Source organism: Cynara cardunculus, assembly GCF_001531365.2.
Source record: "Cynara cardunculus var. scolymus isolate 2C chromosome LG 2, CcrdV1, whole genome shotgun sequence".
Taxonomy (NCBI): domain Eukaryota; kingdom Viridiplantae; phylum Streptophyta; class Magnoliopsida; order Asterales; family Asteraceae; genus Cynara; species Cynara cardunculus.
Genome location: NC_037529.1, coordinates 9,463,162 through 9,490,142, shown reverse-complemented (window position 1 = coordinate 9,490,142; position 26,981 = coordinate 9,463,162). Strand labels below are relative to the sequence as shown.

At 35.8% G+C, this 26,981-nt stretch overlaps 3 protein-coding genes across 3 annotated transcripts; 2 read left to right on the top strand and 1 right to left on the bottom strand.

Annotated features, from left to right (window-relative positions):
- Nucleotides 1–888: 888 nt before the first annotated feature.
- On the top strand, nt 889–4,253 carry LOC112507121 (U4/U6.U5 small nuclear ribonucleoprotein 27 kDa protein). The gene is made up of 2 exons (XM_025111557.1): nt 889–1,572; nt 3,991–4,253. Exon 1 carries the CDS (start codon nt 947–949, stop codon nt 1,565–1,567), a length of 621 nt encoding a protein of 206 aa, XP_024967325.1. The 5' UTR covers nt 889–946; the 3' UTR covers nt 1,568–1,572; nt 3,991–4,253.
- Nucleotides 4,254–4,462: 209 nt separating this feature from the next.
- On the bottom strand, nt 4,463–9,878 carry LOC112507089 (VIN3-like protein 2). The gene is made up of 4 exons (XM_025111502.1): nt 9,691–9,878; nt 6,993–7,679; nt 6,335–6,639; nt 4,463–5,507 (listed from the first exon to the last, which is right to left on the bottom strand). Exons 2-4 carry the CDS (start codon nt 7,637–7,639, stop codon nt 4,606–4,608), a joined length of 1,854 nt encoding a protein of 617 aa, XP_024967270.1. The 5' UTR covers nt 7,640–7,679; nt 9,691–9,878; the 3' UTR covers nt 4,463–4,605.
- Nucleotides 9,879–16,417: 6,539 nt separating this feature from the next.
- On the top strand, nt 16,418–26,115 carry LOC112507248 (cyclin-H1-1). The gene is made up of 15 exons (XM_025111733.1): nt 16,418–16,590; nt 18,205–18,339; nt 18,468–18,518; nt 19,922–20,000; nt 20,123–20,241; nt 20,337–20,410; nt 20,666–20,786; nt 20,872–20,940; nt 21,130–21,171; nt 21,935–22,012; nt 24,899–24,957; nt 25,042–25,126; nt 25,568–25,656; nt 25,784–25,919; nt 26,021–26,115. The coding sequence occupies exons 2-14, from the start codon at nt 18,280–18,282 to the stop codon at nt 25,815–25,817; spliced, it is 960 nt and encodes a 319-aa protein (XP_024967501.1). The 5' UTR covers nt 16,418–16,590; nt 18,205–18,279; the 3' UTR covers nt 25,818–25,919; nt 26,021–26,115.
- The last annotated feature ends 866 nt before the right edge of the window (nt 26,116–26,981 follow it).

Sequence of the window (26,981 nt, the reverse complement as noted above, 5' to 3'; positions counted from 1 at the left end):
TAAATTTTACCGACAAACACTTATCAGGTAAGTGTTTGATAAATAACACCTTAGATCCCCTTCAATTGAATAGTGCACGTCTGCTTTTTAGCTTTTGAATGACTATTGTTTTAAATACCATCTTTTGCAAAAAGAAAAAAAAAAGGTAATAAAGCACTCGACCATTCATAAAGCCTCATGACACATCAACTATTGATAAGTCGGAAATATAATCAAAAAATATAAATCTAAGAGTAAGAGACCGTTTATCTAAATGCTTACCCGGTAAACGTTTGTAGTTAAGAGTCAACATTATAATTTATTTTATCGGATAAGATTGTAGTACATCAAAACGTATCTTATGTAACAATTTACCTGGTAAGTGTTTACCCGGGCAAGAGTCGTCACCCTCACTTACTAGGTAAGACTCTTCATTCTTATCATTGCTCTTACCGGGTAAGATTCTTGTCCCTTGCCATGTTCATCCGATAAGAAAAATTGTCCAGTAAATACTTACCGGGTAAGCATTTAATAAACGGCCCCCTAAGTTTATCGTATTTTTGACGATTCTAATTATATTTAATGTGAATAAACATGATTGTGCAATTCATGGGTCATCGTCTTCGATGTTTCCTTTTTGTAAAGGAAATAAATAATAAAACCTTATAAATTATTTGTTGCTGGACAAATTAGATAAAGACCACTCGGATGTAATATGTGAAAATCAATCTCAACCGTTCAATTAATTTCATGATCATACAATGTTGTGGTGGTTTATTTTTACCGAATAATACTTTATTTAAAAAAAATCATGATCAAATTATGTCGGTTATATGATTTTTTGTTTTGTATAGTTTTACCTTTTTGCCCCTAAAACGATTAAACCCCCAAACTTGGTTGCACCAGTCTTGATAGAAGCAAGCCCTAAACCCGCTCGCCGACCCTGTAACCCTTACACGACAGAGCAATGGGCGATCGGCGGGACAGAGACAGGGACCGGAAGCGAGATCGAGACGACCGGGATCGTCTCCGGCACCGGCACGTCGACCATGACCGGGAACGAGACCGGGATAGAGAGCGGGACCGGGACCGGGACCGTAAAGACAGGAGCAAAAGGTCGTACACGCCAGACCGAGCTCGTTCTCGCCACACTAGGTCTCGGACTCGCTCCCCGGACCACCACCGATCGCGTTCTCGATCCACGGACAGGCACCGTAGGAGAAGCCACCACCGTACCCCGTCTCCGGACCAATCGCGGAAGCGTCGCAAGCACGGGGATGAAGATGGCCAGCGTGCTGCCTCTGTCGTTTCGGAGTTTGTGGATGGAATTGTGAAGGAGAAACAGCAGCAGAAGAATTCTAAGGACGCAGAAATGGTTGAAGATGATGCTGGTGGTGAGATGGATGCCAATGAAATAGAGATGATGAAGATGATGGGAATTCCGGTTGGGTTCGATTCAACTAAAGGGAAGCCAGTCGAAGGGAATGATGTGAGCGGGATCAGAGCGGTGACTAAAAGACAGCCACGCCAGTACATGAACCGCCGTGGTGGGTTCAATCGCCCATTGCCTGCTGAAGTAAACCGTTGATTGAGGTTAGGGTTTTTATTTCTCAATTCAAGCTCCATCTTTTTTGCTTCTGTTTATTTCCTTAAAATTTAATGAATGTAATACGAAATTGAGCTCAAGTTGCATTGGATATTTTGGTTGAAGAAATCAAGTTGCATTGCTGTTGTTTCATCTTATTTACATTTACTGCATTGGAATCCTCGTTTTTCTCTTAGACATCCTGCTTCAGCTAAAAAGGATATGTATTCATTGTTGAAGAACTTGGGTTAGTCTTATGTGAAGTATGTTGGGAGGGATGGTGTCCTATGAACACAAATGTTATATATGGCTTGCTTGCAAAATTAAATAGCAGAGTTTACTTAATGATTAGTGATTATATGATCTTTTGGTGGCCTTTGTTGTTTTCATAGTTCGATCATATATTGTTGTTTGTCATTCTAGACTGTCTATATCTAAATATTCTTTCAGTCATCAATGTTAGTATGATGGAATAGAACTGGAATCATTGCTCTACTTGGTTAAGTTGGTTCGTTAAACTAGTCGAAGATATTGGAATGAATCCAAGGTTGTCAAGGCAGCAAGGTGCCCACCAAGTTTTTGGAAGGCGCCTAGTCTTTCAAATGCATATTTCATGTATATCAGTTATACCTCAGAACATACGCTAAACATAGATAGTTTTTATGCATAAAAACTTAAAATAAAATAACTTGTACTACGATATACCATTAATGCACATAAATAGATGCTATATGAAGTATTCAATCAAGCATAAGGCATTACAAGTCCAATGAAGTGTAACATAAAGCAAAATAATCTTAAAGACAACAAAGATTCAACATCTGAGTAGAAGAATCAAAAAAGAAGAGAGAAGAGATTGAATTATTATTGACACTGTGACATGGTCCTATAATTGCCTCGGTTACAAGTCAGCTTTCTAGTTGGCTAACCTCCATGTAAGTTCTTAAATGGAAACCAAAAATTCGTTTAACGACCTATTTTGGACTCAGTAACAAGTGAAATATCCAAATTCAAAAAAAAAATCTAATCCAAGTTTGTGTTTATCCAACATTAATTAAATAATGATTCCGATTATAGTTGTATTTGATTCAGTTAAATATTCAAGCAATTATATTTTGAATTGTAGATGCTTGTGAATGATATGTTTTATTCTATTCAAACAAATGAAAGTAACAACTATTAAAATAGTAAAAGCAATGACATTGTTGTTCTTTTCTTCTAATTGTTATGATTTGTAACTTTAACTATGTAAGGTCTACAAATTGGTGCTTGTATTTTGTCAGAGTCAGATACAACTACTGTATCACAGCCACTCCTACCCCTGGACTACATAATGCATCCCCTTGGATGCCAGCTATACTTTTCATATTTAGAGTATACTTAATGTCGTGTATAAACCATACAAGGCAATGGTGTAGCTTTGTTAAAGAGGTGTCTTTTAGCTCGGGAACTGTTCTTTTGGTTTCAACTTTCACTTGAAATTTATACAGATGGAATGGACTTGGATCTAACTCATCTAGTTTGATAGGAAGGGCCATTGGCATCCCAATAGATGATGTAGGACAGAATTTGGAAGAAAATTAGAACCACATACCTGTGTATGCTCCAGTTTTGTACCCTTGCCGTTGGATTTTTCAATTCTAATCAAATATGTTACTGATACTAGTAGGCTAGATTTTTCCATAATTAGATTTGTTGAAAATTTGATAAAAAAACGTATTGCACTTTTATATTTGTGGTTGGTTTTTTATGACTCAGTTGATTTCTTTGACAATTTCCTGAACCCTCTCGAGATCTATCTATTTTTCTTTAGGATTTCTTGAGTTGCTTAAGGATGATCAGTATCCAAGACAATGGAGAATGTTTAGGTCCTTCACGACAGTTTCAAAGTTTCTATGTCATTGATGCTTATTCTTGTTCTTTTTCTGGGTTGTTTTTCAAATTTGTTACAGAAAAATGATGTTCCATAGAGAAAACTGCTGCAAAAAATGGGTAGTTTTTTTGGGTACTAGTAATCAATTCAAGATCATAGAGTTCTTTTGTAATTATATAGTCTTAGTTTGGGTAATCATGATTCAAAAGGCTGTCACAGTAAACAACCCTTAAGTTTGGAACAAAATGTGACATATAACCTTTAAGCTTATATTGTGAGTTGTTTACATCTCCATCTAACCGTGACTAATCTAAGATCCAATGCACAAGCCCATAAAAGTTAATTGTGTTCACAATAATCGAATACACGATGAAGAAGAACATAATAAACCATTACGTAAAGTGTGTTTTGCATGATTAAGTGTATTGGCTCGAAATCTGTTAGTTTTTTCAATTGATTTTAATGGTGTACTTTTGATGCGAGAAAAAGACTATGAACACGAATGCAAATACCGGCAGTTTTGTATAATCATATTATGTTTTTGCTTTTGCAGGCGGTTCAGATGTTGAGAAAATTCAGGTGAAAGCTTGATGCTTGATAAACGCACACAGAATGCATAATCCCTTTTTGAGGCGATGTCAGCGATCTTAATGTCATCTAATGTTGCAAGTTAGTACTATTTCTTGGGGATTTCTACTGCTGTATCCAAGTTTGTGTAGGAGGTCATACTTTGCAACAAACAAAATCCCCTTTTGCTATATGTACACACATAAGTTCCTTCTATTTCGATTTTAGACCATTTTGATGATGTGACTATTTTTATTGTTACATCCGAACGAAACAATGAGAAGTGAAATGGGGTAAACCGATTCTTTGTTATATTTCGTGTTACGTGTTTAACACAAATATGTGATGGAAATTTTATTCGCTCAGCCATACATACATAATAACGATCACCTGAACTTGCCAAAAATCGGAAAAACCGAACGATAAGCTCTGCAGCCTTTCTTTAACTCCATAGATAATTGAATATATTTACACCATCAACTCAAAAATCTTAAATATTCGTACACAACAGATGAAGATATATCATAAGAAATCAAAAATACAATCGAATAATGAATCTTTATAACTTAAAACATCATGTAAATAATGATCCTAACCTTTTTCAGTGAAAAAGCTTCAAGCACAGCCCTTTTGAACACTTCTTGCTTGTAATCGCTTCAGAAAACGTATCGACAAGCTGCCCTGCAAGCGAAGCCGGATCCTCCATTAATGTATCGATAAACACTTTGACAATTCTAACCTCTTCTGGGCTTGCTCTCAAGCTGTACCAAGTTAGAAATTTCTGTCTAAAACTCGTATCGATATGCCTTTTACACTCTAACCATCTGATCACCTTCACGTAATATCCAAAATCCCGTTCTTGCCCTTCTTCCCCACTTCTCTTTTTTGAAGAACTACCATCTTGTTCCTTCCCAGACCCGCCTTCAAGATTGTTTGTTAAGGCTTCTGGTCTGGATTTTCTTGCTAGATTTCTGTCTTTTGATCTTTCTGCTTTGCAGGGAGTAATGGGTAAGTTAGCTTCAGTCATAGGGACAAATGGGTCGAATTCTATGCCATTTCCGATGCTGTTGTTCACAGCATCAGGGGCATTCTTGTCTGGTTCATTAGATTTTTCTGTTTTATTCTCATCTTCAACAGAAGAAGGATTTGAAAGACCACTAGAGTTTGTTGCCAGGCTTTGACTTCTTTCGGCTCTTTCGGTGCTTGTTTGAAATCTGAATTCGCGGCTATAAAACTCCCTGCTTTTTTGACACAAAATGATCTTTAAAACATACTGTGTTGATGGAGTTAAACTGGAGAGCAAGAATCTGGTCCTACTTCTTGCAAGCAACAAACAAGTCGGTTCTGAAGGATAATCAGTATCTTGAGCTTTTCGATGCCATATTATATAGTTATAGCCCGAAAGATTCTCATCCAAAGACCGATCTTTGAAATCCAAAATCACAAAAATCGATGTGGGACAGACGTTTTCGTACTTCACAACTGGAGTCAGGATACTGGGATCTGCAAAACATCAAGCTTTGTAACATATACTGCAGTTAGAATACAATTTGGGGTCAAGATTTGCAAGAAACCCACCTTATAACAAAATCGGCTTTTATAGGACCCTAAAAAATGTCCAAATATTATGCTTTATAGAACTAAGCTTGTAGGATCGAACAATTGTACATGAATGTGTAAATGTGTTACAATAAGTTGATACGACGCTTTACAAGTTTTTTAGAAAATTTTGAAATAAAAGTATGACATCATACATATGAAAAAGTAATGTCTCATGAAAAGATGTGTTTACAGACACTTTTCAAAAATGTATTAAAAACTTTTTAGGATGCCCAAAAGTGTCCTATTAACACTTACTTGGTAAGTGCTTACCGGATAAATTTCTTTATCGGATGAACATGAGAAGGGTCAAGAATCTTACCCTGTAAGAGTAATGAAAAGGATAGAGAGTCTTACCCGGTATGTAAGGATGACGACTCTTACCCAGGTAAGCACTTACCCAGTAATTTGCTGCATTCGATATGTTTTGATGTACTAAAATTTTAGGTATCAAAATAAATTATAAACGTTGAATCCTATCTGTAAGCACTTACCGGGTAAGCATTTGAGTAAACGGCCCCTTAGTAACACATTTACATATGATGCACAATTGTTTGATCATATAAACTTAAGTCCTATAAAATAGTCTACTAGTACATTTAGACATCTTTGGCATCCTATAAAACTGATACAGTTGTAATTGGTCATGTTAGTTTCATTGTTGGATGTTAGTTCATTTGACCTGAACTATGGCAAAACATATGGATTAAACAGATGAAGGAAAAAATGACCTTTGAGAGCAGGATCATGTGTGTTAGATAGAATTGAATCCAGGGACTCGATTGCAAAGGCGCATAGTCTCTGAACCTCTTGGCCGGAAGAGAGTCGGTTGATAATACCCCTGGCTCGTTTGACTGGCAAACCGGTCAACGGGCCTACATCTGCTTCGAGTTTCTGAATTGCTTCGTTTACTATTTTGTGAAGGTTTCGATAATGCAGAGTCCCAGTCAAGAGCTTCTGGCTCAAAGAAACACGATAGCACAAGATGTCAACACGCCTCGTGTCTTTTGCTGTCATCATTTGTTTCCGCCAACATCTGTAAATTAATGACGACCAGAATAACCTCTTTGCAAAATGCAAGAAAAAGACTACCCAAAACTAGATTGTTTATAAATCAAAAAAGTAAGGCAATGTTTGGTAACCATAAGGTAGCTTATCTTTTGAACTTATTGAAAAAATCACTTGGTTTGCCATAAGCTAGCTTAATGCTACTACTTGAAGTAGTATTTCAATAAGTTTTGTCCAATTATACCCCTTATATATTTCCAACATATTATTTTACGTTGTTATCTAGCTTATCAGCTAGTATTACCAAACATGACTAGTTTATCAGCCAACAGCTAGCTTGTCCAACATAGTGATGGAGAGCAAATATGGGAAAGAACTTACTGAAGCAGATCATTCACTTTACCACAGGATACACAATAGAAGCTCCCATCTAATCCTCTATTATTCTCATCCTTTGAAATGCCAGATTTTTCGTGTTGCAATTCGCATTCAAGATGACACGACAACCCACATGACTTGCCCTTATACGGAGCTTCTGAGCTGCAAATCAGCCACAAACTCGGGTCTTTATTGTCATCATATTGATGACAAATGCAACATGAACACCGCTTGCAGAATGCATCTTCTTGACTCAATTTAGCTCTACAAGCTGAATTTTTGCATAATCTGACTTCATTATAACCTGGATCACATTCAACAATCTTGGTTAAAGAATTATCCATTGAAATATTCGGTTGATTAGGGTGGTCGGTTTTCCTCTGCCTTTTGGTCCCCCTTCCATGACCAGTTTCTGATGATTCAAGGCCGATTGTAGTCCTATTCTTATCCTCCTGTGATTTCTTATCGGCCACAACTTTCAGAAGGATTTCAATGATTTTCAACTTTGTTAACCCCGTATACTTTCTTTCTTTTCCCATCTCGGCACAGAGAATTTGCAAGATCTCTTGACGGCTCCATGATTGCAACAGTTCGGCTGCACCTTGTGACCATTCTGATACTTCATATACAATCTCTCTTTTTTCCTCCATTCTCAACTTTTTCTACACTTTGATGGATCTAATACACACCCTGAAGCCAAAGAAACAATTGGGTCATGATTTGATTTCCTTGATATGGTTTAAAGATTCCAAATATCCAAATTAATTGTGTTTGGAAAATAGTAGGTTTGACTTCTTGGATCATCAAGATTTGACCAACAACTTTCATTAGGATAGTTAAAAGATCACATAAACATGCTTTAACATATCTAATACATGTCCTAGAGCCAGAGAAACAAACAGATCATCAAGATTTGACCATCAGTCTGATTGACTTGTTCTAGAAACTCATAATCAGATAAGTTTGACTTTCCCAAATCTAACCAATTAATTTTCAACTTTGAACTTATCAAGGATTTCACCATTTTGTTTAGTATTTGCTACTGTGTACACTAAATTTTGCAACCATTTCTAAGAATTCATAGATTTCTGGTGAAAAATTCGAAATAGAATACATATAGATTACAAGTTTGTAGAATTATATGCTGGACAGATTTCACAGGTTGATGAACCATTGTGCTTAGTTTATACCATACCCTCAAGAAACCAAATTAACAAAAATCTCTCTTACTCAAAAAACAGTCTAGTTGATGACATATTCATACCCTACTCAAATTCTAGTGAACGTCATTGATCATTAAAACCGAATCAAACAAACCCAATATACCCTACTCAAGAGATGGGGTTAAAGGTCACTAAAACTCATAAATATGGCAAAAATATTGCACCAATAGATATAAAAACAAAACAAACCATTTGACTTTTAAGATGAAAGACAACCAAAGTAGAATTGCAAATTTGCAGACTGTCCCATAATTAGATAATTGACTACATTTTTTTATTTTCTTTCTTTCTCTATTAGATTAAACCCATATAAAATTCTAAAAATGCCCATAAAAACAAATAAAGATAAGGAGATCAAGATACACTTGGAACTAATCTAAACCTTTCTTATCCAACTTTGACAAGTCTAATTTCCATTTGCCAATATAATCAACCTTTCTTTTCATATTTATAATACTTCAATTTTGATATGGTTATTGACCTTTTCATACTCACATCAACCTTGAAGGTAAAAGCAAGTATTTTGACATTAAAAACAAAAATATAACCAGAAGGATGGTGTCTGATTGGTTTGAGTTTGGCTCCAAAGGTCAAAAGTACCAGGAGGTCTCAGATTCAAATCCAAGAAGAAATAAAAATCCCCTTGTGGCCACGGAGGTTCAAATGCGGTGACTCCGGGTTATCTACAAAGCAGGTGGTCGCCCTGGGATTAGTCGGCTCGCATATCGGGTTGGATCGCATATCGGGTTGGATATCCAGGTTAATCCATATATATATATATATATATATATATATAACAACCATTAAATGTGTTATGGGAGTTTGAGAAATATTAGGTTCAGATTCTTTTTTTAGAATCCTGGTATCTTTCTGTAATCATCTTTATGGCTCTGGTGTATGATGGGCCACCTCAACTCCTCGATCTAAATGCATTTATATGAGAGTATTAACTCACTCATAACTTTTTAAAGGATTACAATACACAAACATATGCAATTCTCACCATCTGCAGAGCTGAACCACTTGAATCTGATTGGTGTCTGTGTGTATATAAATGTAATTCATCTTCATCTAATCAGGATTGTAAGAAAACTTGATTTGTGGAACTTTTTGTTTTCTTTGCACGAACCACATTCACTAAAACTGTTATCATGAGTCCAATCTGTTGGAAAAGGCTAGCTAGACCCTATGGCCTATGGGCTATGGCCATGGCCATGGCTGGCAGATGATGGAACTTACATAACAATCATGCAGTAATACTATCAACCAGATCCGAATCAACATGTCACTGTCATCAACAAATCCTTCCATTAAACAAAGACCAGTATTTTATTTGATATATATATATATATTCGATCCTTGAGCTATGTGTCGAATGAAGAACAATCAAAACCCAGAAAAACAGCTTGAAGAATCGAAAATCCCATCAAGAAAAACAAAAATAAAATAGATCGATTGATGAGATATTGATTGATTACCTTTTCGGGAAGAGGTGGAATCCATGAAAGGAGGCAAGTGGTGTTCATCAACAACAGGAAATGAGCACCATGTTTTCTCATATAAATCCAACCATTCTTCTGAGCTTTTGCAGCACTACTCAATATCACGTACGAGTACAGACAAATATAGCATATGCAATATCCCTCAATTCTATATATACATACATACATATATATATATAGAGAGAGAGAGAGAGAGATAGAGGGAGTTCAGGAGAGAGAAAGAGGAAGAAGAAAGAAGGGGTGTAATTGGAAGGAATCCATGATAGGGGGGGTCTTTAACGTGGGCTATTCAGTACCCGATGCAGAGAGAGGTGGAGGTGGAGGTGGAGGTGGAGGTGGAGGTGGGGGGTGGGGCTGGGGCGGATCGTCTGCCGTATGTTGCTTTATTCAATTGCATTCATCCATTGTTTCTTGATCTTGCATTGGTTAATTAGCCCCATAAATACCATGATGTTATCGTCTTGAATTATTGGATTAGATTACTATTTTCTCCCTCCATCACATTTTTATCTCTCTGATTAGTCGATACATTTCCACCTATATAATATTTTAAAGATAATGTATCTTTTGATGGGTTGTGAGATCAATGGTTTTTCGTAAGATCCATAAAACTAATTTATGTTTATTGGTTAACTTTATAAGCTAATGATCTAATGGTCTAAAGTTGTGCGGTGGCAATTTTATGATTATTGAGAAGTCTCGTGGTAATTTTGTGATTATGAAAGTTCAGATTGTAGATCTAATTCAAGGATTGAGAATTAATCTTACAAGTCTTACAAAAAACCATCGGTCTCACATGATTCCAAGTCATCTTATGATTGACAAATTATGAACTATCTAATAACAAAAATACGTGATAATTTCTTTAAAATAGAAAATTTTGATATTTTTATTCCAATAAATTGTCTAAAACCTTCTTTAAAATGAAAAAAGTACGAGAGAGATGGTGAAATTTTTTAACTTTTTTTTATTAACCTGGATATCCAACTCGTTATGCGAATCGACTAATCCCAGAACGACTACTTGATTTGCAGATAGTCCGGAGTCACCGTATTTGAAACTCCGTGGCAACAAGGGGATCTTTATTCCTCCTTGGATTTGAAGGAATAAAAATTCCTTAACTTTTGAAACTCTCCAAAAATGATTATATATGGGAAAAAAATATTTTTATTCCTCCTACCAATAAAAATTATTAAATGTATTGAAAAAAGAAATAATATTTTATGAAAATTGGAACATTTTAATATTATAATTAATATTGTAATGTCCAAAAGTAATTTACCAGCTTTTTTTTTTGCCTTCTTTTAAATGCAACAAACAAATTTATTAAAACGTCCAAAACTTACAAGGGAATCTGCAAGAGGCAGAAAGAAACCACACCGAACAACGCAAACCCGAACAAAATAGAGTTGCATAAGGAAGTGTGGCGAGCCTAAGGAGCAAGAGTTCAACCAAGAACACGACATACTGAAACCATCATCAAAATTAAAATGAAGTACTCTAGACTGGAATCTAGCTGCGACCCGAACAATTAAGAGGAGTAAGAGCTAACCGTCAAAATCCTGACCCCCGCACCAATCCGACCAAGAGAGTTCAAATCCTTTTGCATGCTTGGATATCTAATTGAACAAGAGAAGAGAAGTTGAGGCTGAAAAAACCTGTCGATTTGTTGATTGTCAATCGCTTTAAAAGTCTGGTTGTTCCGATGAACCCAAATTGAGTAAACAGTACACCAAATCATCAGTTTTCAATATATCTTAATTGTATTTCAAAAGACAATATAGTTCGTACATGCAATGAGATCATATAGGCAGATAGATGGTGAGATGCTTGAACCCCACCATTTGAAGATTTTTCTCCCACGGTTGAAAGCTCTTTGGACACTTGATGAAACAATGATCGAAAGGTTCGATCTCTTTCTCACAACACGGACAAAGAATGGAATCAAGGTTTATGCCTTTGCTGTGAAGAATAGTTGGAAATTGGAATCGCCTCCATCCAAGACGACAGATAAATATATAAACTTCTCTTGGAACAATTTAGCACCATTGGGTGTGTAATATATCCTCCGGAATCTGCAAAAGTGACAATCAATCAAAATCCTTAAGCATTTGGCCGAAAAGCCACCATCCTCACTCAATCGCCAAAACTGCCTGTCGTTCTCATGAACCCGCATCAAGGCATTACAAAGCATGGAATTCAACTCTCCCATCTCACCACTCGTCCTCTCTCTCGGCTCCCGTACCCAATCCCAAGAACCACCTTAGGTATCACCACATCTAGACACATGGTTTCGAACCGAAACCCCTTTTATCCTTTTCCAACCGATAAAGTATGGGAAGTTTTTCACGAAATCTGTAATTACCCAACCACTTATCATCCCAAAAAGGAAGAGTTTTCACTATTACCAACTTGAATCCCAAAGGAGTCCAAAAAGGCTATACCAAAGTTTTTCCAAATCATAAGCGACACAGAACACCCCACCCCAAGCACCAAGCAACCCAAATCTTGGATGGTCTCTAGAACCCATATTCCTGTATTCCCCAAGACCCCCATCTTGGCCATAAATACTTTTATTAACCCGAACGCAAAGAACTTTACTGCTAGTAAAGAATCTCCACCACCATTTCCTAATAAGACCCCAGTTTGCCACCTGAAGACTGCTCACCCCTAAGCCTCCCCTTCTCAAAGGTGTTTAAAATAGTTTCCATTTAACCCCAAGCCCACTTACAAATGAAATCATCCCCTCCCCCAGAAATCTCTCCTCACACTCTCAAGAATATGGATGACTCGAGACGACTCACAAAATAAGGAGAAAAAGTATAGAGGAAGACTTCCCATAACTTATTTTAGAAGAGTTAATCTAACACCCTAATAGAGGCACCACATCTTCCACACAGAAAGCTTGGCTTTAAATTTCTCGATGACTTGATTCTAATTCTCGATTTTGTTCATATTTCTACCAATCAGAAGACCAAGATACATGAAAGGAAGAAGGCCCGCACTACATCACATCCCCAAAGCCATATCCAAAATAGTGTGATCAGACACACCGACACCATAAAGTTTACTTTTAGCCACATTTATATATAACCCGAGGCTAGTTGGAAACACTTCAAGATGCCCATTAAGTTTTGAATATTGTTGTTGTCCCAATCCCCAAAGAAGATTGCATCATTCGCAAATTGAAGATGGGTAATCCAAACCCAATCACGGCCAACCGAAATACCCTTAAAAACACCATGGTTTTGAGCTTCTTGCATCACTACATTTAGACCTTCAATCTCAATCAAGTATAGAAATGGAGATGATGGGTAACCTTGATGCACCCCCTTTTGCAATCAAAACTCTGGTGTCTTTGATCCATAAACTAAAATGGGAACGGTTTTCGAACTCAAACACGCCCAAATCCAACGACACCACTTGCCTCCAAAACCCATTTGAACCATAATGTCCCGAAGATAATCCCAACTCAAGCAGTCAAAGGCCTCCTCGAAATCAATTTTTAAAGATTCTCATTTTTTAATTTATTCTTCTTCGCAAAAGCCACTGGGGTGTCCGCAACCAATACCCCATCCAATATGAATCTATCTTCTAGAAAAGCATGCCGAGTCTCCCCCAATAAGTTTTCCCACAACCTTTTCGAGTCTCTGCCAACGTTTTTGCGATTATTTCATAATGGCTACCAATCAAAGTTGATGGGACGAAAGTCCCGAAAGTGAATCGGGTTTGGAATCTTCGGGATAAAAGCTAAAAACGAGGCATTACATCACGAATTTATCATCTCTTTATCCCCCATGACATCGAGTATTTCAACCTTCATAATATGCCAAAATTTCTTAAAATTATTGAAATGGAAATCATTAGGACCGTGAGCCTTTAAGCTCCCACAAAGATTCATCGCATTACATACCTCTTCTTCGGTAAATTTAGTCTCGAGAGAGTCAGCCTCCTCTTGAGTAAGACTTTTAAATAAGCTACTTCGGATTTTTGCCTATTTTAATAGGATTTTTTTTTTATTTTGTAATCGGTTCTATTTTTGAAATATATTACTAGTCAAACTTCATATTTTTATTCAGATTTTTGGTTCAGTTTTGCAGTTTTTTTGGTTTTACTGGTACAAAACTCAATTTCATTCATTTAACAAAAATAAAACCCAAATTCATTCATGGAACCAGAACATAATTTCATTGTTGAAATAGTGATGGTTTCATGTTTCATATTTCATTCTTGAAATGGTATGTTTTATTGAATGAAAACTAACAAAAAAAAAAACAGGAGATATATCAACGTGCTCCATTGATGAAAGAAAGTAAAAACGTAGACAACGAGATGAACAAAAAAGAAAATGAAGATATATTTCTTAGATAATAAAGACGACGTTTACCATGAATAAGAAAATCTCATTAAAAAAATAAATGATTTCATCTGATAACTACCGTAATTAATTCAAAATATCCATTAAACGCTGAAAGACAATACTACCATTTCATTTAAATAAACGTCAAAATAATTAAAAAAGGGACAATTAGATTAGGCAAGCGACAATCGATTAGGTGTATCTTTAAGGTGAATCAAATGCCTGCAAATTTATTTGATGTGTTTTTAACCAAATTCCACTGTTTTGAGGGATTTTTAAGTCTTTTTTATGATTTCAAGGGACTTTTTTGGTTGACGTCAAACGATTTTTTTGGTTGACACTCATTTTTTTTAATATTAAAAGCATCTTTCATACCTCAAAAATATTTTACTTACGAAAATAAGTTGAATTAAGACCGTGATTGAGGCCTAATAGGTCTTTCCATAAATAGCACTCGTCGGTCCCGTGCACGCACTCATCAAATAGATAATGAAGCTATCGTTTTTTGTTATAATTTATTTAATCAAAATACTAAATATGTTTTAGATAATTTAATTACAAATTAAAAAATCAATTTTTTTTTGTATAAAAAGTAAAATAAAAAAGTTTGAAAAAGGAGTGGATTAGTGATTTAATTTTGACAACAATTTTAAAATATGCCCCTCAAATTCCTTATGCTTTTTCCAACCAAATATTAGACGTTGGATTGTCTATTACTTGTTGGTACAAAATTTAATAGTCATTAAAGGATTATATTGATTAAATTGTGTTAAAATATTCATTTCAAATGTAAATCGTATTATGAGAATGGAAATAAGTATACATATCACCTCTTAAAATATGAATGAAACATATATTAGAGATTAATGTGTCAAACTAGTAGATTATATGGGTCATTGAATCATATTTTGTCACCAATAAAGAACTTTGGGACAATGACACATATATGTTTCAACATGACCGCATAAGACACCATAGTCATGACACAATGATTCGTGTGTTGCAAAATAAACATATACACATTATCTTTCGAGTGAAAGGCAAAATGAGATAATTAACCAAATTGTAACCGTTGACTTCTGCAACACAAGAAGCAACAATACAATCATAACATGCCCTATCGAGTACCTAAAACTTTTGCAAACCCTGATCCTTATATAAGACAGAAATGAGACCATCGTAAAACTAATGACATAATACAAAAATATTTCATTCCTATAATGAATACAAGATGATATTTATGGACATAAACATCCAGAATATGGGCCATTAAAGTATTTTATGGTTCTGGTTTTGACACGATGAACGCATGTCGTATTATTGTTCACATGAAATAATACACTCCTAGCACTAGCTATACGTTTAAAGGCTCACCACCCTGTTTATCTCAACAAGTCTACATGACTTGGAATACTAGAGAAGTTACATCATAAGGATTTGATGATTATTGAATATGTATTAGGATCAATGTAAAATTTCCTATATCCCATGTGTATATATAAAATGGTATCGTAAAAGTTGTCATCAAAACAATATAGATGGTATTTAAAACATTGGTTATGCATGCCAATTTACCCACATCCACCCGGGTTATGCAAATATTACATGCAACCTTACTTATTCGGTTTTTAGACCTACTACTAGTCAACCAATTTCATGCTTACAAATTAATAACCGGCTATAAGCATTATATTTCACATTTATGCATGATTGATTGTGTAGTATATGTGTCAATTAAGCCCCCACAACGCACCAAAATGGTCCTTGAAAATGATTCAGTATATGTTGGATATGAATCCCCAACAATTATCCATTAATCATAACCCTTGATGTAAAAGACGGGATGGTTAAATTTAGTATCCAAATTGACCCAATTGTGTGGTTGGTTATGTTTAAATCCAAATTAAGTTATGGCTCTAGTTTGTTTCTGCAAGAGCATATAACTTTGGAAACCAACTACATATACAGTCAAATTTTGAAGTCAGAAACATTATATCCGTATTGTAAAGTTGGGTGACCCATAGAGGAATGAGATCAATGACTGACGTGGGGTACTTGGCCTAGAAAAAGTCTTTTGCAGAAGTGTAGTGGTTACTTACAGGGGCTATAGAGGTGGTAGTGGGGTCTCGTGCACCTGTTCAATCTGATTTTACAAGTAAAATTAAAGTACGAAATGTGCAACCGCTAAAGTTTAGGGATACTCCAAGATATTTAAGAAACCAAAGGGGTTAAAGATGCATGAATTAAAATGTTTCATTCACGGTCACGGAGGGACCAATAGTGTAAATTATTATTTTCTCTTTCTAAAAGCATCAAATACGCAGCGCCTCCGGGCCTGTTCGCACGGACGCTGGACGTACTCCACGGCTCCACTCGCACACACTGACGCTGGACGCACGGTCACCTTCTCCGGCCACACTGACGTTGGACGTACGGTCACTTTCTCAGGCCAATTACTCTCATTCTCTTAGAGTCTCAGTCTTAGGCTTTCACCACTGTCTCAATCTCTCATTCAGGTTGTCCCAACACCTAATTCAAATTTAAAATTTTACCCTAAATTGATCGGTTCTAATGTTATACAATTATGTTTACAAGATTTATTTGTTTGTTTTGACGCTTTACATTTGAGCAATTGAGTTTTAGTTGGGGTTTTGCCCTAAATTTGATATTAGTCCTTTGTTCTAAATTGGCTGGTGATAATGTTATACAGTTATGTTTGCATGATTTATCTGTTTTGAGTTTTTAGATTATTTTAAATTTTCTCAACCTTACTTGTTGACTTTGCCCTAAATTGATTTATTTGCGTTAATTTGATATTAGTCATTTGCTCTAAATTGATTTATTTGATGTTAATTTTCTTAGGTTATTTTTAATTTTACAAAATCAACCAAAAAACCGAGGAAGTCACTCGAAGTCAACCAGAAAATGAAAAAAAATTTCTCGAAAGCAACCAAAAAAGTCTCTAATCAACCAAAAAACTTAAAAAATCTCTCGAACTATGAAATTCGACTATAAACACGTCAAGCGGCTTTGAAATGTCACGACTGATGGTATTCTTAACCGCTTTCAAAAGATGAGTCCTCGTTGAGAACGATTGTAGAAGGTATCTTGTTTTATTGTTTTAATGAAATCGTGTTTTTACTTGAAGAATTTGGCTTAAGCTTTTCGTTTGTGCCCCTGCTCACCTAAAATCCTAGGTCTGCCACTGGTTGCTTACATAGCTGTAATGATTTCTTTTAATCAATAAAGCAATTTGCTGCATTTTCATCATCTTAAAGATGCATGTACAAGGGTATTGATATTATAAACTTGGTTTGTTAAGTGGATTATTTAGTCACTCACTACTTAATTCCCTCACATGACTGGCAAAAAAATTCATGGAAACTTCATGTCTTGTTTAGATGAAAATGAAATGGAGGATTAAGGACTTATAGAAGATATTAAAGCTCTGATTCCAACTCTTGGCAGTAGCAGTTCATAAACTCATATGTTTGATGTAAATATGTATATCGACAATATTAAGGTTTGCCATAACCTTTTTGTTCATTTATTTTGTTTGCTGTATTGAAACAACAATATGGATTTGTTATGTGCTTTTTTTTCGTTGTTTGTTCTTTGTTGGCTAAAGAATTCACTTGTCTCCTGCTTGAAGACTTGAATAGCGAAGTCTTATCCTTTAATACGTGGAGGGATATTGTATTGTAGCCACATTTGCCTCTCATCAGAAAAGATTGGTCCTGGAGAACATTTACTTCTCCCTAAAACAAATAAAACTTTAACCTAAACATAAAAAGTAAAAAGAATTGTTACGTTTGAAGGTTGATAACTCTAGATCAGTATGGACTAATTTTTCACATGGACCTAAATTTACTTCTATCAGCCAAAGCTTTGAAAATGTGTTTATGTAGATTTTATAGTGTATCTCATGTGGCGTTTTATGAGACACCTTCTGAAACCGCTTTATTAGAATAGTAAGGTCGATGACTCAGAAGCAGTTGGATCATTTGATTTAAATGGAGGGGGTATATGGAGTGATTGTTTTCACGACATGGGTCTTCATGCGCAGAAATTAAAGTGTAGTTAGAGAGGTTGGTATGGTTTCATGAAAATTATCTTGTGTATATGTGCAGAACAAGCAGCCATTCACCTTTATTCAGTCGTTTGGCTATTAATCTGCTTCAAGTTTACACAGTTAATAGTCAGCCATGGCTGATTTTTTAACTTCTACTCACCGGTCCAAGTGGATCTTTGTTCCCCAAGATTTGGTATGCTGCCTCTTGCTTTCTCTAATCAGTCCTTCATTGTAGTTCAACATATCCTTCAACTTTTATGTGTTCAAATTATTTGAAAGTGTTTCTACTAATTCATATTTGTTTTGAATAATTTTATCTAGAAGGAGAAATACAAGGCTGCTAATCATAGAGCAAAACAGATGCTGGAAAAGGTATGCAACAACTTTGACTTAAATAGCATACTGTTAGCATGCCTTTTTTTATTGTGTTCGTTTTGTTTTTTAAATTTAGAGTTTCTGTTACTTTAGTCTCAAGAATTCGGTTGTTTTATAATCATACGGAAGAAACGAGTACTTTCAATGGAAAATATTAAAACTGTATCATAGGTGTTAGTTCTTTGGAAGACAACATGAAAGACGTGGATAGAAAAATGGAAATGGTAACAATGAAAGGTATTGTGATAAGAAAATAGGTTGTGAATCTGCACAAATTTCCCAAATCCAGGGATTTTTGTAGTGTTTCAAAGGCTTTGGGACCAAGGACAGATAGCTAGTACAAGTCATTGTGATAAGAAGGAAATGGGTTGAGAATCTATCACAAATTTCCCGAATCCAGGACATTAGCAACTGATTGCATGTACCATTTGGGTACGTGTTTAGTGTTTCAAAAGCTTTGGGACCAAGGACGGATAATTAGTACAAGTTATTGTAACAAGGAAGATTGAGAATCTATCACAAATTCCCGGAATCCAAGGATTATAGCAACTGATTGCATGTACCATTGTATGGGTACGGTCTTGAGTCATCCTACCATAGGGGTACAGTGAGTGTTCTGTTTAGAATTTCTTCATCTACAGGTGGTTTAGCAAGGTATTCCAGCCCTTGATAGGGATATGGTGACCTCTCTGTTTTTGGTCTCTTTCAGCCTTGAGTATGCTTTGCTTGAGCTCCATCCTACATATGGGTACTCTGGGTTCAGGAAACATACTGTTGTGTTTTCTATTTTCTTCATTATATCCCTAGAAAGAGTATAATTTGCGTATGCACTGATAAACTTTGACAGGTACTATGAAAAATAAGCAATATATGCATACAAACAGGATCTATCAATTCTTAACCAGAATCACACTGTCGTTAGCCTGGCAAAAAAATTAGATTGATAGAACATTTTGTACCTTTCTAGCACCTTGAGCATAATTCTTCTCTTGTCTTTATGGTGATTTTCTCTATGATCATCTGGTAAACAAGGTATTGGAAGGTGAATGATGCTAAGAGGTAGGGGTTAATTAATCTTGGTGGACCTGTAAACCACCTGACCGTACAAACCAAGACTACTGATCATCCTGGAAGCTGACACTTCTATTTACTCTTATAAGAAAGTTCATCTCTTAACTAGTTTTTCAACTATTCACATGTTGTGGGTTTAGATTCGACTTTCACATCTGAGAGACTGAAACTGTTGGTTTGGTGCTGTTTTCTCATTATTATGGTAGGCACCATGCCTAACATGATGATTCGACCAATACTACTTGTTACTTGTTTTAAGTACTGGGTCACATATTTGGTACATCATGAATAATTATTTTTCTCTGACCTATCATCTGATCTTTGTGCAGTATGGAGCGACAAGGGTGGATGTTGATCTTGATGGCTCCTTGGCATATCCGGAGCTTCAAAGTGATGCGAAGGACAATGGTATATAAGAACAATTCTTGACCTCATCAAGTTCACTCTGCTTTTATAGTTTTATTTAGCAAAGTTACATGAGCAGGCTGCCTTTTGTTAGCTGATTACTCTTCACTTTGAATTGCAATTAGCCGAGAAACATTCTCGTTCAAAACCACTTAAGATAGACGAGGAACAACTTTTGCGTGCATTTTATGAGTTCAAAATTCAAGACGTATGTGATGCCTTCAAATTCCCTCGAAAAATACAGGTACTCAAGTTCCTTTTTCAAATATCATAAATGGAACTGTAGGGTATGTTTTCCCTTGTTCAGCTACCATTCTGGAACTTTTTTATGGTTTGCAGGCAACAGCGCTCATATATTTTAAAAGGTTCTATCTGCAATGGTCGGTGATGGAGCACCATCCAAAAGACATCATGTAAAGTTGATATAACCTACTTTGCATTTGTTTTCTTAAGAAGGAAAGCTTACATGTTTCTCATCTTTATTCTTTTCCCGTTCTATATGTTTCTTATTGGCATAGAAGATTGTGCGGGTAGTAGGGTTTGAGGTCGAAACAGTTGCATCTTTCTTAATGCTGATGTAGTTCTATGTAACTTATAGGATGATAACAATTTCCTTTTAATGCACTTTAGGCTTCCACAATTCTGATTCAACAGGTCTCCATGAACAGGTTGACTTGCATATATACGGCCTGTAAAGCAGAAGAAAATCATGTATCAGCTGAAGAGCTTGGTAAGGGGATTGATCAGGATCATCATGTGATTCTCAACAATGAGATGATTGTTCTTCAGGCATGAAGTGACCCACATGACTTTATTTTTCAGTTGTACTTTTTGTGGCTTTCCTGTTTTGAACATTAGTTTATTTCTTTTGCAGTCGCTTGGATTTGATCTTATCGTTTATTCGCCTTACCGCTCAATTGATGGTTTTATCAATGATATGGAAGTTGGTTTTCCCTTTTCTCTTCATCATTCCCTTACAGACTTCTTGAGATTGTTTTGTCCAAACACTCCACTTTTCTGAACTTCTGCTAGATTCTATTTGTATTTGTTTCTTATACTTCTTACTACTTGATAAGTTCTCCGCATATCATTGTATTATGCTAATGGTTTGCACTTGCTGTTTTCCTACTAGGATTTTATCTATTCCAACAATGGTCAACTTCAACATCTGAAGGTTCTAGTTACCTCTATCCTCGATTGTGCTGAAATATGTTTCATTTTTGTTTTTATCAAAATGTAAATATCTTCCAGATATATACTTTTTGTTATTCATCGTCTTTACATGGCGTCTTGAAAAAAGGAGTGTGTACTTTTCCCTATTTTGAAGTTCATTTTTCCCTTTGAAATCCCGCAAATAGTTTAAAAGAAAAGGCTTAAAGCAGGTCATGTGTGAACTATCTGGGATCGTGAAACTTATGTTAATTTGTTGTATGTTTCTCTTTCTTCCTCTCATGATGTTATTTTTTATTTGGGTACAAAGAAGTTCAGGACTATGGTATTAATGTTAGTTTTGTTCTATGTTTCTCCTTCCCCCTTATGGTGTTATTTTCTATTTGGGTAAAATAGGGTGGGTGGGTTCTTGTCTACACAATGCACTCTATCTCTTTCTTTAAGCAACTTACTATCTGATATTGATTATAATCCTTCAAGTTGCAATGACCACTTTAAAAGTGCACATCCAATCACCCTTGCCTATACAAATAATATTGATTTTTTCAGTCACATCCAAACACCCATTATGTCACTTCTACTCACACTCTCTAATAGAACAATTATATTTTTTTTCTGTCACCTCAAGTGGCTCTTCATTGGAGGAAGTTCCATCATCTAATTTCATGTAGCTCTATTCATATATGTGCAAGTATTGAGCAAAGGAGGTTCTTTTTCTTCTGTCCCAAAAAATGTTCATTAGATTGTCATGCTTGTGTTTGCTATAGGATTTACATGAGACAGCAAAGATGGTAGCAGATAAGACAATGCGTACGGAGGCACCTCTTTTGTTTTCTCCTGGCCAGGTATTCATATTTCAGTCTTATTAGATAGCTTTGTTGAAGCTTTTTTTTTCTCTTGTTCTCCATGCTTGGACAGTTTAGAAGGAAGAAATTGAAGTCGGATGAAACATAATATTATTAATTTTTCTTTATATGTTCTACTGAATACGTTAAGCACAATTGTTCTTGTTTGTTTTCTCTTAAATTGTTTGAGATGCCATTATGTCAAAGAAAATCAAGGGTATGACAACTTCAATCTAGAATTCCTATGAAACAAATTAGTGTCATAGCCAAATTAGTATGTTATTACTGAGGATGTTACGAATATCTAGTATAACTGTGACAGGGACTATAGTGGTGAAATGAACTAGCATTTGCCTTCACTAATAAGCCCAATGTAACTCTATTTTGGAGCATGCATATGTGCAACTTGCAAACGAAATAGACATCGACACTTTAGAGAAACCAATCTTATAAACCTGAAGAATATCCTCCCATCCCCGTATACATGTCGTATGGAAAATTCGAGTGCAAAAAACAATCTCCTTTCATTTAGTGCCAACCAAGGGAACAAACCATAAACATAATCTAGAGCAAGATGAAATTACACAAAAACACATGGAAGCCAAGTATCAAACTAGATATTAGAGCAAAGTCAATCGAGCAAACTAAACCTCATTAGGCGGATAAATCATGTGACCAAAGTTGATGTGGTAAATCGTGCATGTTTGTTGGATAATCTAGGCAATGTTACCAGATTTTCCTAACCACGTAAAACAAATGGGTTTGTCCCTACTGTTTATAGGTACTTCTGTAAACTGGTTCGTCAAAATAAGTGAATCTGGAAATCTCAAGGAATAGGTAAAATGCAAACACAGTTCCAATCAAATTTGAACTGAAGGAAAAAACCAAAAAATGTGGACAATGTACCTCAAGATATCTTTTATCTTGTTGAATTACTGTATGGTAAGGAAGAGAGGCATAAACTGGACGAAAAAGAGGAGAGAAGTGTAAAATAGGGAAGACAAAATGTTGATGCTTCAATAAATTATGAAGCATGGCTAAGCGATCCTTCCTCCGGCTTGTCACTGGCGGTCTGTTTATGGTTCCAAACTCAATGATGGCAACTAAACACGAGAGTTGCGCTCATTGCGGGACTTAACCCAACACCTTACAGAGATGGATGTTTGTTATCCCAACCATTCTTTTTATTGACTAAAATGAGACCTAATTTGAACTTAACAAGATATCTGTAATAAATAATAACATACCTAACAATACTACCTCTCACGAACCACACACCATGAACAATACGTACCATTGACCGGTATGTGTATTGTGAATCATTGCATATCTAGATCAGGTAACTCTGGTGTGTTAAAATGGTACCAGCGTCTTGTACCTAGCCTTGGGAAATAGTTAAATTTATGCTTATGTTACCTTTTGAAATTAGAGTCCGTCCTTTTGAAGTAGCAGGGTTAATCTTATGTCTATTAGTATCTAGATTGTTTGATTGAGATCGTGTTTTGGACCTCCGAGTATGGTGATCCCTCGTACTCGATTTTCCAGTATACTGTGTGAGGAAGGGACACAATGAAATATCCGCTGACACTCACTTCTTGCTCATGACTCTGGTGAGGCTCAAGTTGCATCCCCAGTTATTCCACTCTCTGATATGCCTGCAAGTGACTGTTCAACTTTTGGTACTACCCAAGACGCATCAGATATCCCCATTACCCGACAAAACAGATATCATACTTGCATTGCTATGCTAGTGAGAGATGTGAATATCCTATTCATATCATGTCATGTTCTATTTTTATGCCTTCATCTTAGCTATGAATGGTTATCATGTTCCTTGTAATGCTTCCAAGTGACATGTTATTAATGAGGAGTGAGGACAATGGATGTTCTACAAAAATTGCAATATGAGATCTTCTTGATGGTCATTTGGTTTGATCTGAGACGCTGTATACTGGAAAGTTATAACATGATGGATCTTTTGCTTGACTGAAAGAGAGATTAGTACTTAACACTGCTCCGAGACCTACCCCTTGCTAAGGTTACACTAAGTTTAATAACTTATGCTGTTACTCATCATTTGCACATTTTCAATTGTGTGGTTTTGGAGGAGGCTTTCCGGGCTTCCCAGTTTAGGGGTCATGGTATGGCCTCCATTCTGGTTCAGTTTTTTTGTTTCTCTTGGGTCTCGTGAAATTTGAGATGCCATGTAGTAAACATGACTTCACAATTTTCTTTGGGCAGAATGATGGTATATGAATTGTTTTGGACTTGATCTTCTATGTTTTAATATTGCAATCACCAGGGATTGCAACTCTGATATGCTTTATCCAGAGGAACTGTCTGAGGAATATAGTAGTCGTACATTTTCTTGGTAGCTAGGTCCTGTAACAAGGGGAAGTATCAAGTATCTTAGACATTACCCGTGGTTTACATGCTTGGTAGTTGTGTAGCAGATTCTTTGATGATCCCAAACGTCGAGTTTTATCAACATGATGATGAGCTTGTTGTGAGGTAAAGGAAACTAGTTGATAAACCTTACTATCTCGCATCACCACTGGACCAGATATTGCATTTACTGCGATTGTATTGAGCAGGTTTTTGTCTTCTCACACCAGTCATTGGGGATACAATTCTGCAAATCTTGAACTATCCTTTTTTTTTTTGGAAAAAGAAATCTTGAACTATCTTAAAGAGTGCTTCAGGATAACTGTTTGCTAGCAAGTCTAATTATAAGTCTGACTATACGCATATCGTATAACAGCACAAAAACTGGTGAGGCATCCAGAACATGAAAAATATTCTGACATACAATGAGAAAGATATTAATCAGTTTCTTCTCTAGGCCATATCTCAGCTTCTCTGACTTGTTTTTGGTGATATGGTTAGCTGGCATTGGCTGCTCTGCGTAGATCAAACGAGGAGCATCAAGTGGTTGACTTCGAAAGGTTTAATTTTTTTCCAGAAGTATTATCAGCAGTATGTCTTAAATTAATATCTAATGTGCACATTTAAGTTGTGTTTCTATGCAGATACCTGGACAGCATTCTTTCTCGTCAGCATCCAGCACATCCCGTTTCTGAGCTCACAGTTTTTCTGAATGCTATTGACCAGCTGGTAAATATAGATGGACATGGTCTTGTGACACATGAAAAGCATTTATTGTAATCTTCAATTTGTTAATACTTTTCTTCGTCCCAAAATAAGTGTCCACATTTCTATTTTAGTTTGTCTCAAAAGAAGTATACACTTTCAAAAGTTAGCATCAATTTCCAATTGTACCCTTAATCATGAGATGCAGATATTAATTACTCCCTCTATTATTAAAGGTACAATTGCCATTTAGTTAATAAAAAGTGTATTAATTGCACAATTTTAAAACTGTGACTTTTAGTTGAGGACTTCTATTTTGGGACCGGGGGAGTATCATTTAAGGAGAGAAAAACTGCAACTTGGGGCAGTAGTTCTTCATTTCAATGCATGCAGATATGTCTAAACAAGTAATATGGAGCCAATTTCTGATGGTTCACTTCAATTTCTTGTTGGTTGATTATATAGGTAAATAAACTTGTGACACCTACTGCTGCGGATATGAAACACATTGACAGGAAGCTGAAATATTGTCGGGATCCAGGCTCTCATGAAAAGTAGTCTCTTTATGCCTGGTTTTTATTTTTATTAGATTCCTAAAATTGCTGTTGTTTTACTTGACAAATAGTCGTATTTGACTTATTTTAAGCATCTAACAATTCTTGCACTTGCTTTTCGATTCAGGAGTAAGAAACGAAAGCATAGGTCAAAAGACTAATAACACCTTCAGCGTGGTGTAAGTTTCGGCTGTTTGGCTTGTTATCTGGATGCAATTTTGGGTGCAGAGAATGGTTATCGACTTTCTTTCCATTATATTTTCGTAAGTTGTCCCGTGTATGAAAATAAAGACCAAATCTTTATACGTATATAAGAATTGCATTCTCATCCTCAATTTGTCTTATGATTCTCTTTTGTTTGCAGAAGTGACCGGCTGCCTTTGGTAGAAGACTCGAGCAAGCGGGGTACGCCCATTCTAACTTGTATCGATACTCATATAACGACATTTCCCCTAAGTTTTTGGGCTGTGTTTATCATACGGGTAAACAATAGGTTCGTAAAGAACTACCATATGTTTTTGCTTTTACTATCACATGATAACGAGTTCGAAAAATATGCTTTGATGGTAGCAAGCTTATGATAACAGTCATCTTATTTGTTCATATTTCAGAACATTTCTGAATGAGACTTCAAACCCTTGTGTGTATTGGATGAGTGACAAACCATTTGGGGATAAATAATCATTTTGGTTTGGTGTATGCAATCTAATTTATTTGAAGATAAGATTTCTCTCTCAATTGGCCCATTTATATGGGCTTGGATTTCTGCCTTTGAAGTTTGAAGAATGCCAAAAAAAAAAAATATTAACCTGGATATCTAACCCGCTATGCGAGCCGACTAATCCCAGAACGACCATCTGCTTTGCAAATAGCCCGGAGTCCCCGCATTTGAACCTTCGTGGCCACAAGGGTATTTTTATTTATCATTGGATTTGAACTTGGGACCTCCTGGTATTTTTGACCTTTGGAGCCAAGTTCAAACCTATCATGCACCACCCTTGTGGTTAGAATGTCAATTTTTATGTACCATGTTATTCATACTTGTGGTTTGTTAAATATTGTGAATTGAAATTACGGTTTGAAATTCATTGTTGTTTTCGTCTAATTTCATTAATGGTTTACCGGTAAATATGAGGGACGAAAACAACAATGATTTATAAAGCACAAGGATGAAAATCGTAATTATAGAAGCAACGGAACGAAAATAACAAACCAAAAACGTAGTTTACTTGGGAAGAATTTGTAAATATTATGATCATATGTTTAAGTTTCGTCCCCTTATCATCGAAAGGAAAAATAAGACGATCGCATTTGTTGTTGGATTA